Source organism: Ixodes scapularis, unplaced genomic scaffold, assembly GCF_016920785.2.
Source record: "Ixodes scapularis isolate PalLabHiFi unplaced genomic scaffold, ASM1692078v2 PGA_scaffold0__279_contigs__length_252992795, whole genome shotgun sequence".
In the NCBI taxonomy this organism is placed as follows: Eukaryota; Metazoa; Arthropoda; class Arachnida; order Ixodida; family Ixodidae; genus Ixodes; species Ixodes scapularis.
The window spans coordinates 175,786,495-175,802,745 of NW_024609835.1; the positions used below are offsets into that span (position 1 = coordinate 175,786,495).

At 45.9% G+C, this 16,251-nt stretch overlaps 1 protein-coding gene across 1 annotated transcript; it reads left to right on the top strand.

The window, feature by feature from the left end:
• The first annotated feature begins 14,914 nt into the window (after positions 1–14,914).
• Positions 14,915–15,579, top strand: LOC121833338 (keratin-associated protein 10-10-like). The gene is made up of 2 exons (XM_042286558.1): positions 14,915–15,125; positions 15,392–15,579. Exons 1-2 carry the CDS (start codon positions 14,915–14,917, stop codon positions 15,577–15,579), a joined length of 399 nt encoding a protein of 132 aa, XP_042142492.1.
• The last annotated feature ends 672 nt before the right edge of the window (positions 15,580–16,251 follow it).

Here is a 16,251-nt window from a genome sequence, read left to right on the forward strand (position 1 = left end):
GATAAGGAGGCTAAATTTCGTTAATGAACTTTTTAATTACTGAAAATAAACATTAGGTTTCAATTAGAAACTTGTAGAACAACATCGAAAACCACTAAATCAACTATTTTTGGAAGGATATAATACTGGGGAAACATTTTACGGCGTTCTGTAAAAGCGTTTCATTTGGCCGCGTTTCTAGATTTCGGTTTCTTATCGGAGCGCATCACCGCGCCCGCGGTCCTGCCCCCCAGTGGCTGAGACGCGCAACACCATGGCAACACACGTGCGCCGTACTTCCCTCCATTCTACGAGGGAGGCGAGGAGGTGGCTTCGCGCCGCGACCACCGGGGAGCAGGACCGCGGGAGCAAAAATGCGCTCCGATAAGAACCCGAAATCTAGAAACGCGTCCAAATGAAGCGTTTTAACAGAACGCCGTAAAATGCTGCCCTGGCATTATATCCTGCTAAAAATAGTTGATGTAGGGGTTTGCGATGGTGCTCAGCAAGTTTCTAATTAGAACTATATGTCTATTTTCACTAATTAAAACGTTAATTAATGAATTTTAATTAATTATCCGACTTATCGCGAAGATTAGCCACCCATATAATGTCCGCCTGGCCGTATAACCCACTTGCACAAGCCGCATTGGTGTAGCTTTGACGTTTTTTTTTAAACAAATGTGTAAGAATAAAAAAAAATCACCATGTATATATATATATATATATATATATATATATCTGGATTTAAATCAAATCGCGAACGTGAACAGCGTGAATCCTACCTAATTTACCGATTTAACACTATTAAACAAGGGATAAATGAAAGCTCCGGTACTCTGGCATCGATTAAAATGCTAACAGACGAATAGCAACAGCAATCAAAACACTTTTTTTTTTTTTTTTTAGATTTTGTTGTTAACAGTGGTACTGTGTTTGGGGCCGGAACTGGACCATCAACTTTTCTTTTATTTCCAGGTTCTGATATCCATTGTATTTCTTTTTACTTCTAGGTTTAACATTGTTCCCTTCCAGGTTTGAGTCATGCATGCCTGCATGCACACAAGTGACCGTGCCGCCCTTTCTTTCTTTCTTTTTTTTTTTTTTGGAGACAGCATTTTGGTTTGCGCGTATAACTTTCGTTTATTGTACGCTATCGTCTATAAAGGTCACCGCTGCCGGCCCGGACACAAAGTCACCCTGCGCCCCCTCTCAAGAAGCTACAACCGTCATCCCGCCGTCCTTGAAACGGTTCGGCCACGCGCTGTTCACAATGAATGTGCTATCAATGCCATTTGTTTTTCAAGTGCCGTCAACTGACACACACCTCGCTTACATATATTTCTTCTCCACTCAGTCTTAGGAATATAAACGCTGCATCCATGAATCTTGACAAACGCTGCGTCCATGAATCTTGACATAGGAACCAGTATTGCGCTGGTCGCGGCTTGCACGGAAGAAAAAGAATTAAAAGGCTGTGCAAAAAAAAAAAAAAAAAATCGCTTCACGGGATTTTTTTTTCCTACAATCTCGTAAATCCTAAATGCTGCTGTGTGCTCATTTCATAACACGTTTCTAGAACGCGCGAGTTCTTGAAGCTTGCTTCCATCGGAATGAGAAAAGAAAATGCTGTGGAGTTTGATAATAATGCACCCGGTTTCGTATAGGCACTTAGAAGCTAACATATTTGTGCGACAGCGAACTCTTCTATCTTAATATTTATCCTATTACGTCCTTCTGGCGTTGCGTTCGGTGAAGGGTTTTTCATATTCCGTATCTTTAATGAAAACTTCTTTAAGAGTCTAATTTGAGTTACCGAAGGCTAGTTCAAATAAAGAAAGCTGTATTTTCTCCCCCCTGTTCCTTCAATTGCTGACACGCCGAGGCGGCGGGATAGTTGGCGAGTTCTACTTGTAAGTGGGTTTGTAAGGAAGTCGCGGATTTTACAGCTACTGCGTCGGACCCAATTAGATGAAGTCCGAATGCGTAAACGTCGGCGAGGTAACCTTTGAGTGCACATAAAGAGACCGTTCCTGGTAGAAATCCCTGAGCCTTACACAGCCTTACTCTACGATGTATCCCGTTTCGTATGTGCTGATTTCAGATGTTTTATTTATAATTTATTTTGATGTTGAAATTTGTCATTTATAATTTCCAAACCGGTTCGCGAACCGGTTCAGCGCCCCGAACCGGTTCGCGGATCGAATTAATCGAACCGGAACTGAACCGGAACAAAATAAATTTACCTGAACCTGAACCGTAACCGAACCCGTATTTTTTTCGGTTCGACACACTGATACATATATATATATATATATATATATATATATATATATATATATATATATATATCAGGGTGTCGAACCGGAACCGAGCCGAACCGAAAACCGGAACCGAACCGGTATTTTTTCCGGAACTGAACCCGAACCTGAACCGTTATATTGTTATCGCGATGAACTCGAACCGGAACTAAACCGGAAAAAAATAACGGTTACCGGCTCATGTCAAAACGGTTCGGCCACGCGCTGTTGACAATGAATGTGTTATCAATGCCATTTGTTTTTTAAGTGCCGTCAACTGACACACACCTCGCTTACATATTTTTCTTCTCCACTCAGTCTTAGGAATATAAACGCTGCATCCATGAATCTTGACAAACGCTGCATCCATGAATCTTGACATAGGAACCAGTATTGCGCTGGTCGCGGCTTGCACGGAAGAAAAAAAAAAATTAAAAGGCTGTACAAAAAAAAAAAAAAATCGCGTCACGGGATTTCATTTTCCTACAATCTCGTAAATCCTAAATGCTGCTGTGTGCTCATTTCATAACACGTTTCCAGAACGCGTGAGTTCTTGAAGCTTGCTTCCATCGGAATGAGAAAAGAAAAGGCTGTGGAGTTTGATAATAATGCATCCGGTTTCGTATAGGCACTTAGAAGCTAACATATTTGTGAGACAGCAAACTCTTCTATTTTAATATTTATCCTATTACGTCCATCTGGCGTTGCGTTCGGTGAAGGGTTTTTCATATTCCGTATTTTTAATGAAAACTTCTTTAAGAGTCTAATTTGAGTTACCGAAGGCTAGTTCAAATAAAGAAAGCTGTATTTTCTCCCCACTGTTCATTTAATTGCTTACACGCCGTGGTGGCGGGACAGTTAGCGAGTTCTACTTGTAAGTGGGTTTGTAAGGAGGTCGCGGATTTTACAGCTACTGCGTCGGACCCAATTAGAAGAAGTCCGAATGCGTAAATGTCGGTGAGGTAACCTTTGAGTGCACATAAAGAAACCATTCCTGGTAGAAATCCCTGAGCCATACACTACGATGTATCCCGTTTCGTATGTGCTAATTTCAGATGTTTTATTTGTAATTTATTTTGATGTTGCAATTTGTCATTTATAATTTCCGAACCGGTTCGCGGATCGAATTAATCCAACCAGAACTGAACCGGAACAAAATAAATTTACCTGAACCTGAACCGTAACCGAACCCGTATTTTTTCGGTTCGACACGCTGATATATATATATATATATATATATATATATATATATATATATATATATTGTGAGACAGAGACAGGTCAGTCAGGTGACGGTTTTTTTTATCAGAGTCTGATAGCTATGGAACCTTTCCCAAGAAAGGTGCCACTAATCAGCTGTCGATGCCGATCGGCCCACCCACAGCCAAAAGTGACGACGACGATGTTCGTGGGCAGTGCTATGCATAAGCGCCCTCACAATTTTTCCTCCGGTTGAGGAAAGGTGGCCACCTGGCCACGGAGGGAAGGAAGGGGGCCGTTGAGCGGAGGGTGAAAGGTTTCAGTCGGGAAACGTGAATCTGTGCGCGGCCGCGGTAGCGGCGATCGGTGGGTGTTTGTACTGGTTCCACGAGAAAGTTGACAGGAGTTGTTTGAGCGATGACGTGGTAGGGGCCGATGTAATGAGGCATTAACTTTTCAGAGGCCGGGCTTGCGTGTTGGCAACGAGACGAGGACAAGGTCTCCAGGTTGAAAGCTGACGTTTTTGTGGATGGAGTCGTGTCGGGTTTTTCGTTCCTGTTGGTGTTGAACAGTGCGAAGTCGCGCCAGTCGACGCGAGTCTTCAGCACGGGATACGAGGTCATCGAGGAGAGTTGTATGGGGCTCAGTTGGAGTATACTCGAGTACTGTGTCGAGCAATGATGTCGGTTGTTTTGCGTGCACGAACTCAAATGGCGCGTACCCAGTGGTACTTTGAATGGCCGTATTATATGCGTATATTACGAATGGTAAAATTGCATCCCAGTTGGTATGATCTGAGGATGCGTACGTTGCGATCATGTGCGCAAGGGTACGATGAAAGCGTTCAGTAAGCCCGTTGGTCTGTGGGTGATAAGAATGTCGTTTTGTGTATGACTGCACAAGCAGCTAAGACCTCTTGTACTGTCTGTGACAAGAAGGTACGGCCTCTGTCGCTGAGCAGCACGCGGGGTGCTCTATCTCGGAGGAGTAGCTGGTGGACGAAAAAAACAGTAACCTCGGTGGCAGAGCCAGTTGGAAGAGCCGCTGTCTCTGCGTATCGTGTAAGGTGGTCGACAGCGGTTACAACCCATCGTTTGCTATTGACTGTGCGTGGTAGTGGTCCAAACAAGTCAATTCCTACGATTTCGAAAGGTTGTGAAGGGCAGCGGGGTGGCAGTAATTGGCCGGGGGGTGCAGATGTGCTACACTTATGTTTTTGGCATACGAGACAAAAAGATGGTACTTTGTCACCGCGGTGTACATTCCGGGCCATAAATATCGTACTCTGACGGGACAGTAAGTTTTGAAGAGCCGGCTGTGGGATTGTCGTGCAGAGATTCAAGGACCAAGGCATGTAAGGTACGGGGAATAACCAAAAGCCAACGATGTCCGTGGGGCGAGTAGTTTCGACGGTACAAAACATCATTTTGAAGCTGATAGTGCAAGAGCTGACGTCGGGAGCGAGCGTTTATCTTTGGTGAGGTTCCTTCCATTTGGGCAACGATATTACGTAGCTGGGGGTGTTGGCGTTGTTGGGTGGCGATCCCTATTCCATCAAATAGTTCTGTCGGTGATGGACCCATCTCAATATTTAGTATAGTCATAATTGTCGAGGGTTGAGGTAGCGGGCATCGTGGGAGGGCGTCGGCATCTTGGTGTTTTCGGCCAGATTTATAAACAATTGTATAATCGTATTCGTAACGCCCAGCGTCCGAGACGAGCTGAAAGATTTTTTAGGGAGGGTAGCCAACAGAGCGCATGATGATCGGTGACGACTGAAAAATGACGGCCGTATAAGGACGAAGCTTTGTGATCGCCCAAACCACCGCAAGACATCCCTTTCCGTTAGTGAATAATTTTGCTCTGGCTTGCTCGAAGATCGACTTGCATAAGTAATGACGTGTTCTACGCACGAGTCGTCGGTTGTAGAAGAATTGCTTCAAGGCCGCAGCCGCTAGCGTCTGTGTGGGGAACGGTGGCGGAGTTGTTGTTGAAGTGTCGAAGGACAGGATCGGAAGTCAGGGCTGTTTTTAAGGATGTGAAGGCAAATTCGCACTCAGGAGTCCAGGTAAAGGTGGAATAGGCCCCTTTCAAAAAATCTGGCAACAGCGAAAATCCGCTGAACGAGTCCAACAACATTGGGCGGCCGGCGCCATTGGGAAGGACTCCGTTGCGGCCGGCATAGCTGTTTTGACTGTAGCGTTCTTGTTGCGTCGATCCCTTCGCCTCTGTATGGCTGCAGGTAGCATTTTCCGATCACGGGTTGGGTAAACGACCTTTCCCAGCTCCCAGCCGTTAAAGATGATGAGATATATCGCTTCTTCAAGAGCCGATCGAACTCGGAACGACAATTCAACAGAAGTTACAACTTCCTCGTTCAGGGGTTCGTGGTCGCCGCATCTATAAAGGCCAACTACGCAAGAAAAAGGTAATTACTAAAATCTTTGTAGTTACGACATCAAACATGTGTTAGTATGCATCAGAAAACGATAGGAGCCGATTGTAATTTACGGGCTGTAGTTAGAAGTCGCCAGTACTCTCCGGATGTGCGACGAAACAGGCGCAGGGGTCCCGCTTCGCTGTCGCTCGGACAGTCGCGCGATGAAGCACACCGCATAAAAGCGACGAGCGAGCGACCAAGGCGATGAGCGTCGTTTTCTAGAAATCCCAAACCAAGCGACGCGACAAGCGACAGTGAAACACTTTCGTCGCTCGTAGCCGACTTTCGTCGCTTGTGCCATCGCTCGACTCGTCGCTCGTCAAATCGTGTTTTTTACTTGGAATTAAGACTTAAAATTTCAATGCGCTAATTCAACCAGTAAAGGACGTATTCGACGCAAGTTCCCACTTGATACGTCGAGTCCCTTTTTCTTGAGGGGGATTTTAGAGTTGAAATGTAGAGCGGCAAATTTTGCAGTGAAGCAGAAGTTGCAAGCGCATGCATGTTGCGTTTCATAAAGCACGCGCTGCACAGATGTCTGCGCTACAGGCAGGTTAAAGCGTCAGGTCGTATGGCTTCATGCGTACCTAACATATAACTTACACGCGCAAGTTGGAAGCATACCTGAAGCTAGGCGCTCGCGAAGCTGTCACGTCGACAAGCGATACCACGAGCAACATTATATTTGTATTTGACGCTTTGATTTCTTCAAACTAGCTGAAATTTGAAAACTCTACCTCCAAACGCAACAAAGTGAGATTAAAAACACCTGACTCAAACACCCAGGGAGCGTAACGTGGGAACGGTTCGTGTTCCGTTTTTGCACTTCAACAGGGAAACGTTTGCGCGGCTACGCCGCCGTCAACCGATAACGAGTATATTTACGAATACGTACCTTAATGCCAGATACCCACTCTGCTTACAGAGGGGTACGCAGCAGTACGTTGGCAACGTGGGCAGGAATTGACTAGCGTCTACGGCCAACGCAGAGTATGCAGCGGCGCGCACTATCCTGCAGCATGGCGGCTGCCACTAGTTGCTGTTGCGTACGACAGGTGGCGCTTTTTTCTCTGATGGGTCTATTGTTCTTAAGAAGGTTGTAAAGTGGAGCAGCAATGGTCGCAAAGCCGCGAATAAAACGACGGAAGTACGACGACAGACCTAAAAAGCTTAGCAATTCCTTTGGGCGTTGTGGTCGAGGGAAGTCTGAAACCGCTTTTACTTTGTCGGGGTCAGGTCTGATACCGTGTTTGCTGATGACATGCCCTAAGATCTTAATTGTTTTTGCAGCAAACGTACATTTTTTAAGTATTAAGCTGGAGGTTGGCGGCAGACAAACAGGACAGGACCTGGGAAAGCCGTTCAAGGTGTTCCTCAAAGTTGGAAGAAAATATTATAATGTCATCTAAGTAACATAGGCATGTTTTCCATTTTAAGCCTCGAAGGAGGTTTCGATCATGCGTTCGAAAGTCTCTGGCGCGTTGCAGAGTCCGAAGGGCATGACGTTGAACTCATATAAGCCATCCGGTGTGACGAACGCAGTTTTTTCTTTGTCCTCTTCATTAACCGGGATCTGCCAATAACCGGACCATAAATCAAGAGATGAAAAATATCAGCTCCCTGCAAGAAGTCCAGTGCGTCGTCAATTCATGGCGTAGGGTAAAGGTCTTTACGAGTGATTTTGTTCAGTTGGCAGTAATCGACACAAATGCGAATGCCGCCTTCCTTCTTTTTGACCAGGACTACCGGTGATGAGAATGAACTGTGTGAAGGACGAATTACACCCTTTTTTAGCATATCAGTTACATGGTCCTCGATTATAGAACGTTCTGATGGGGAAACCCTGTACGGACGACGATGAAGAATAGGATAATCTTTTATGTGGATCCGATTCTCTGTCGTGCGGGTTTGACCAAGGGCAGATGATACGATGTCGAATATTTTTCTGTTCTGCTCTAGCAAAGATAGGAGTCGACGCTTTTTTGATTCGTCAAGATCTTGGCTAATTGTTGTATGCAGAGACAATGTTTTACAGTTCTGGGTGAGCGAAAATTTGGTTTGAGGGGCGGATATAGAACAGAGAAATGGGTGAGTGTGGTGTCGCAGTCACGACAACTGTACCATGTGGAATGAGAACGGCCTCAGTACTACCACTAGAGACAGCTATGAGAGCTTTTCCATCGATGAAACGGATAAGTGCGTGCGGTACAACTATGCCTCTCGCGAGAAATGTGTTCGATGGTTATACGACGGCATCAGTTGTGTAAGCGGTTGTCGATACGAGTGGTAATACGTGTGTTGTGAACGCAGAAATAACCGAGTCGGTTTCAACTGATATTTTCGCACTGTGATCAGTAACTGTATCGCACACGTCAAGAGTGGTCAAAAATAATTCCGGATGACTACAGTCAATTACTGCCGAGTTAAATGAGAGGAAGTCCCAGCCAAGGATAAGTGAGTGTGTACAATTCGGTAAAACAACAAACTCTATGTGATGGCAGGTATCTTGTATTACAGCCCTCGCCGTGCACAGTGCGGAGGGATATATTAAATTGGTTTCCTCTCCTCGTAAACAAGTACCGTGAAAGGGAGTTCGGACTTTTCTTAAGGTTTTGCGGACATCTTCGCTTATAACTGAAATTGCGGCGCCGGTATCAACTAGAGCAAGAACATTTAAACCTTCTACACAAAAGTCAATCAAATTGGATGGGATTGGAGGAGTTGTCTGGTTCCGCTGGTTCGCAGTTCTCCCCCCAAGAACTGCGTTTTTTTAGTTTTCCGCTGTGTGTTTAGGGTAGGTTTGGGTAGATGGAATCATCGGAGACCCAGAGCGTGAAAGTGGGGAGGGGGAACGACGCCTGCTACGTTTGGTTTTCAAATCTTGACCTGTGAGTGGAAATACTTCCTTGGCGGCCGGAGTTGTTTCGACCTAGATTGAAGGTTCCTTGATCTCGGCAAAAGTGAGGATGATGAGTTGTCGTACCTGTCGTCATCTCTACGTTTCCTGCAGTAGCGGGCAATGTGACCCCTAATGCCGCAGTAATAACATACTGGGCGGTTGGGTGGTCTCCAAGATTTGTACGTCGGGGTGAGGGTGGCTGGAGTAAATGCAGCCAAGGAAGGTGGGGTGTGGAGTTGTTGTAGCGAAGTCACTTGAGGGGAAGGCACCCTAGCGGCAATCTCGGCGTAGGTTGGTGGTGCGGGCGTGGGGAGGGGAAGAGTTGCAGGAGGTAGAGCGCCGCGGTGTGTTTCGTTGAACATCTGCCAGAGCTCTTCTCGAACGATGTCTCTAATGAGGGTGGGGAGTTCAGAATTTGTCGCTTTTCTCCGGGATTCTGAGCTGGGCAAGAGACTTTGATGGTCCGCATTTCATCGAGGTGTTGGCAAACAGATATGATGTCAGCTATCGATCCGGGCTTTCGGACCAGAAAAACATTGAAGGCCGGCTCCGCAATTCCCTTCAGGAGGTTACGTACGCGCTCACTCTCTTGCATTTCGCAGTTGACGCGACGGCAGAGCGCGAGGACGTCTTCAATGTAGGAGGTGTACGTCTTTTCTCCTTGGCGTCGAGTCTCGAGTTTCTTTTTCGCGTCTCTTTGCGGCTAGTTGGAGTGCCGAATATGTTTTTCAGCTTCGTGTGGCAGTAACGACCACGTTAGCGAGTTTAGTGGGATTGTCCCATCTGTTGTAGACACTCACGCGATCGTAACTGTCGAGCCAGTCCTCAGCATCTTCGTCACGAATACCAGCAAAAACCTCAGGGTCTCTTTGGCGGCTGCGAATCGTCCAACCAGGAGTGGTAGGGGTTGATTGCGATTGCTGTTCAGTCATCGTGGTGGCTGTGGACGTCGTCGCAGATGGTTGAGACATCGAGGGGGTTTGAGCAGCCGTCGCCGTGATGGTAGCCAGCGTGCGGTTTCGGAGCTCCAGGGTTTTAAGCGGAAGCTCGAAGGTAAGGTTCTTTTGGTACGGGGTGTAAAGGCTCACCTCCACCACGTTGTGAGACAGAGACAGGTCGGTCAGATGACGTTTTTTTTATCAGAGTCTGATAGCTATGGAACGTTTCAAAAAAGGTGCCACTAATCAGCCGACGATGCCGATTGGCCCACACACAGCCAACAGTGACGATGACGATGTCCGTGGGCAGTGCTACGCATAAGCACCCTCACAATATATATATAACGGGCATGGTGGCGGTAGGCCGAAGGCGTGGGTATATAACTGAGAAGGAAAAAACTCTCAGCGAAAACAGCAAAAACGGACGATTTATTCTTCAACGTTTCGGCCGGAGTCCGCTATTACTCCTTTTTAGGTGAACTTTTCCAACAGAAAAAGCTATAGATAGGGCCCCATCAAGCCAATCAGAGTGCGCTGGAGCGAAGCACGCACGTGTCAACGTTTACCATCAGCGTGCCTTCCTTCTAGAAGAAGTGTCCCGCGCTTCCCATCAACACACTATTTGGCTTACAGAGGCGGTAGCCTTTGGCCTTTAGCAAAGTATGGCGAAACGGAGTATAGCTACGTCTAAGAGGCATCGAATCAACTTCGTTTCAGCTCAAAGGGACCATGAAACGGTTCTGAAGTCGAATTTCATCCACCACACGTCGTAAAAGGTGTAAAAAAAAACACCACAAAAACGCAAAAATAGGGAGCCAAAAAAGATTCTTCGCTATATAACTTTGAAAAGAAAACCGGACTTTTTTGCGCCTTCTTTCCTTCGAAAGTTCTCTGCCTTTTCACTGCGATGCATCCGCGGAACCGCAAAACGTCAGCCGAATCCACGTCGCCTATTGGGTAAGAGCCTACCTCACCAGCGCCGCGATCGTAAACAATAAATAGCTGGCGAATGTTTCCAAAAAGTTTTGTTAAATAATATTCAGATTCACATTTTGTAGAATAATTAGAGATGTGACGAAAATTGCCAAATTTAATAATGCTGAGAGCCAAGCGCCACCTATCGTGTGGTGAACGAAGCAACTACAGTAGGGCCGACGGCGTAGTTCAGTTACTTGGCCGCGACGACCAACGAACGTTTATATTTCTACGTGTTCGTCTCGCGTACCGACTTCAAGCAGCAAGAAAAAAGTACTTAAAACAGACGACGACGAACAAGAACGCTAGACCCACAAACACCCGAGAAAAGCTACAACGGCGACGAATCTACCGACGCCGACCAAGCGAGCTCGGCAGATAGGCCTAGCAGGCACTCCGACTCGGCCCAGCGTTGCTTCAACGGTACTTGGCTAAGACCGTCTGCCCACGAGCGGCTGGCGTGCTGAATGGAATATTCCCGCGCGACCCTTGTGGACCTTTCTCGTATTATAGTTTGATCGCTGACCTCAATTTTAGATTATACGAGGTGAGGTCAATCTCTTCCCCTTGTTTTCCGAGGCAATGTTGACGAACACTGTCGTCGAAAAGGGACTCTCGTCGATTCTATCTTGTTTTGTGTGATATAGAGCTCAAATAAACGCCGTATGGATTACCTTCGTATCACGGTATGTACACTCTGCTATTAGTATGCAATTTTTATTCTGACACGACTGCACGTCACTGTCCAGCTATAACAGTTCGTCAGAGCTACGTGCAATGCCGGTCCAACCTTCCTTTGCCGAGTGTCAAGTCAGAATCAAGTTGCAATCGTAAAAGATCGGTCCCGAGGCGCTTACCAACAGCGCGAATGCAGCACTTCCATCAAACGCGCGCGTCCGCTCCGAGTGTGAGCAGGTATTTACGTGGCGCTTGCTGACACTGTCGTAGTTCAAACGTATCTTTTTTTAACGTCGGCTCGCTCCTGCATCTCCGAGGCCGCGAAAAACGCCGCGGCAATTTGTTTTTATCTACGTCGCTTTGCAAACGACTAACACGGGCCGCCTTTTAGCAACAGTAACAGTAGGGCTGGCTTCTGGAGTCTTCACCAGAAGACTCGCCGCACTTCCCAACAGGCATGCCAGTGTATAGGACTAGTCCCATGCTGTTGCTGTAGCGCAACATATATAATTGGATTCCGCTCATCTGCGATGTGTCAACGGCTTTCGCGGCGATGAGAAGCGCCGATTCAGAAAATGCGTCGGTGTCATCAGCGCAGTAGAACCTACCGGCGCACCCCCAACTCGCCGCCGCTAACGCTCCCATTTTCCTACTACCGAGAGAACTTCCGGTTCCTGTCCCAGAGTACGTCACGACCGTCAAATTTACGCCGCAACTTGTTTTCAGGTCAGTTGGAGAGAAAGAAAAAGTCGACATTTATAAATTTTTTGTGTAGAAGTTAATAGACCGAGACGAAAACGGATGCCTGTTCGGCATTCAGTGAACGTTGAAGGTTTAACGTAAACGTTATCTGGCAAAAGGAAAAAGGTAATTTCATGGTCCCTTCAAGTCTAGAGGCAGCAGACGTTACGAGCTGATAGGACCAATAAAACTATGTCAAAAGAGCACCATCATGATGTTCCTCACGTTTCTGTACGCGTTCTATTCTCACTTAACCAATCATAAACAGAAAAAAGCCCAGTGACTTGAGAAGGAAGTGCCAGTTACAGCTCATCTCAATGTTTAGACGTGCCAAGTGGCAGTTCGCTGAGCCTATGCATAGCATAAAATGCTGCCTTATAAATGAATAAAGCGCGTCGTCAGGCAGAGGAAATCTGCCTCTTGCCTTGCTATCCCCGCTAAAATTTAGCGGGAAATCGATTTGGTGTAGAGGTCACATGACGTCAATTTTTCCGCAAAATCTAGCGGGGATCCTGAATTTGTCCGCTAAATCTAGCGGAGAAAGTGAATTTGTTGATGGAAGACGTGACACAACAACGCATAAAGTTGGGCGAGTTGGTTCGACATCATGAAACGTGGACCGCGTGAAAATAAACGGGGGACGAGTAGAAGAGGAAGGGGGAAGAACGCTGTCTGTCGTTACCTCTTCTACCCGCCCCTCGTTTATTTTCGCGCTGTTCCCGTTCCATGGCGACGAGACACCAAGTCATGTGACGTCATTTTCCCCGCTAAATTTAGCGGGAAAATTGAATTGGAGGAGGGGAGGAGGAGAGCGTACGCAGGAGGAGCATACCTCTCCTCCGTACCCTCCCTTCCTCCTCCTCAAGAGCTACGCTCTAATTTTTCATTAAAAAAATTTGTAAACGTCTTTAATTTTTTGATCAAACAAACAAACAAACAAACCAGAAAATAAATTGATGCAAAAATATGCAGTGGCAGTAACACAAAACTGTTTTGCTGCTGCAACTGGCGCCTTTTCCAAACATTTTACGAATATGATAGTTTTTCAAGCGAATGAAGACGTGCGAAAATTATACCGGTTTACAAAAGCGGAAGTGCTTCAGACGTCAGTAATTGTCGCTGCGTTTCAATCCCTAGCAATTGCTCTAAGGTACTTGAACCATATAATATCTGAAAGCATAATGTCTTTTAGACTTCGCGAGAGCATTTGATGAAGTAGCACACTCAAAACTGATACTTAAAAAGAAACTCAATTTTTAAAATTCGTATCGTCACGCAATGAGTTTCGTTTTACCTTTCCTTTCGCGAACAGTATGTGAAAGTTGGATTGATTGAATCTGGCCCTTCACAAGTTGCTTTAGGCCAAGCGTACCCCAAAGAAGTGTCTTAAATCCCCCCCCCCCCCCCCTCTTTTGTTTTTGACTGTTAAGTATGATTTGCCCAGCGTCGTTTCAGTACCAATCAATCTATTCGCTGACGATTATATTGTATACGTAAAAAAAAAAAAAAAACATGGCAAAAAGGGGTTTGCTCCAAAAATGGGTATGTATGTGAGCAAATAGGGAACATTTCAATTTAATTATAGCAAAGGCGGTAGCCTGCTTGGCATGACCAAGGAATATAGATACTTAGGTTTCACATTTACACCTGACCTACGGTGCAATACCCACATTGATGTTTAAAAAAAAAGCTGGTAAAAGATTGTGGTGCTTGAGGCGAATATTAGCTAGTTCAACACCCGAAATAAAAATACTTGCTTATAAAATTGTATTTAGACCTAGTATTGAATACGCCGAAATCGTAACGGACCCCATAACAAATTGTTCTAAACTTCAGAAAATCCAGCGGCGAGCCTCCCGTTTCATTTTTAATAAATATCGCCGCATTGACTCTACTGTACTAAACCATGTGAACTTGTCTACCTTCCATCACCTGAATCTTTAACCAAGCTTGATAGGTTAAAATTTATTTTCAAGCTGATTCATAATCACGTTAAAATTAATAAATCCTTCTGCTTCGAAATCCGCACAATCGAATTCTCAAGGCTTTGCCCCCCCCATATCATGTACATTCCAAACCTATCTGTTTGCAATGACTGTTTTAAATTATGTTTCTTCGCTAGAGCAATCAAATAGTGAAATGCTTTACCCGATAAAGCTGGGTCATGTACAGCTGTTAGTGGACTTCCAAATGCATCGAAAATACTTTTCAACGCCTACTTCATATCACGAGTCGGCAGTGACATTTTCTTTTTCAGTCTTTAAAAACTAAAATATGTTAGTTCTTTTTTCTTATTTCTTTCGTGATATTATTTTGTTTCTTAATTTATGCTTTCATTAATTATGGAATGATGTTGGCTATTTTATTAGGACACTGTTTAATGTTTACCTTTATTTATGCTAAAATGTATGTTTTTTTTTTTTCGTTGTGATTCCTATCCTTGAAATCGTCCTCACTGGCTAACAATATTATATATAAAAAAGTTTGCACTCGAGTTAAATTGCGGTTATTTCTTTTTTCTTTTATAAGTGCAAGTCACTAGACACAACAAACAGACGCGTGCAAAGGCAACGCAATAGTGCATCGATCTCAGAAGCGGGTTCGTGTTCGCTGGGCAGCACGTGTTCTTACTGATCGCCGTCTTTGACCCAATAGTAGGGGACCAGCCGGTCGCGCCGCGGAGCGGCTTCTATGAGCATTCCGCATAAAAGGACTACGAGTCGACATTAGGGTGTTCGCTCTGTCTCGACTGCGCTGCTTAAGCATGAAGTACTCTCTGCGGATCCTTGCTCTAGCAGCTCTCCTGGTACAGTTGTGCACTCGGGCGGAAGCGGAATGCCCGAGCATGGAGGCTGTTTCCAGTGACTGCCCCTTCACGACCTTCCCGACTTTAACGACCTGTACGCCCAGTGAGTGCGCCGACCAAGGGAAGGAATGCTGCCCTAAACCCTGCGGTGGATCCTGGTGTGTGGATGGTAAGAAACACAAGAGCGTGACACAGCAAAACGGCAGTTTATACCGCTACGGGAATCCCGCTTCAAAATTTCATGCGTGCGGTATTGCTACTGCCCTTTAGGGGTTCCCTGAAGCGGTGAACCGTGCACTATTCTATAAGCTCGCAGCTTATAGAATAGTGCACTTATAGAATAGTGGGAATAGTCCGTGACTGGGATGATCTGTATTAACTTTGGTGTTGCTGCATATTCATGAAACGTCTGACGTTGTTCTTGTTTCTTCGCAGGTGTTGACGATCATTTCCTTCAATCTGCTCCGGTGTGTCCCTCTCCTGTCCTGCCTGAGGGCGGATGCAAGGACAACACTGGAAGCATCACGTGCTCTAACGTCCGGTGCCCCGGTGTCCCTTGCTGCACGGATGCATGCGGGAAACCGTACTGCCTGAATCCACCCGGTTGGACCGTCTCCATCTAGAACTTGCAAAAGGCTAGTCAGCTTCCGCTTGTCTTTTCTTCGCTTCTAACAATAGACCGATCTCGAGAAGTGTTCGGCGGATGCGTGACACCGGCATAACTTTAGTTCTCGGGAGGCAGCCGGTCGTGTACGCAAGGGCTCGTGCCTTCTCGTGCTTTACACGCGCAGAGCTCCAGCGAGGTTATCGCACGTGCAAAAAGACTAATGTTCCCTCGATGCATTGCGGCAGCGGTGGCGTAGTTAAACTGGCTGGTGAGATCAGTCTATTTGAGTCCGCCTAGCGACGGCCGTTCAATTCTCCCGTTGTTTAGCACTGCCTCCTCAAATTCCCACTGATGCATTAGCTTCTACAACAATCGCTAGTCTGAATGCAGGGATGCGGCTATGGAGCGGTTGTATTATGGTGCTAGACATTATTAGTCTTTCTGATATAAAGTGTAGTTAGTTACTAAGCTTTGCGATCGCTGGAGGAAGAAAAAAGAGCGATTAGGGACAATGCATCGGTGCATATGAAAGCGTTTTGTCCCAATGTTAAAATTGCCCGATTTGTCATATCCAGTTAATCGCGAAACCTCGACTGCAGCTTTGATCTTCCTTTGGCGATATTGCTGTTTCGGCACATCTTACTGCAGCTGTTTCCATTGCCCTACGTATTAACCATGAATGCTGCTT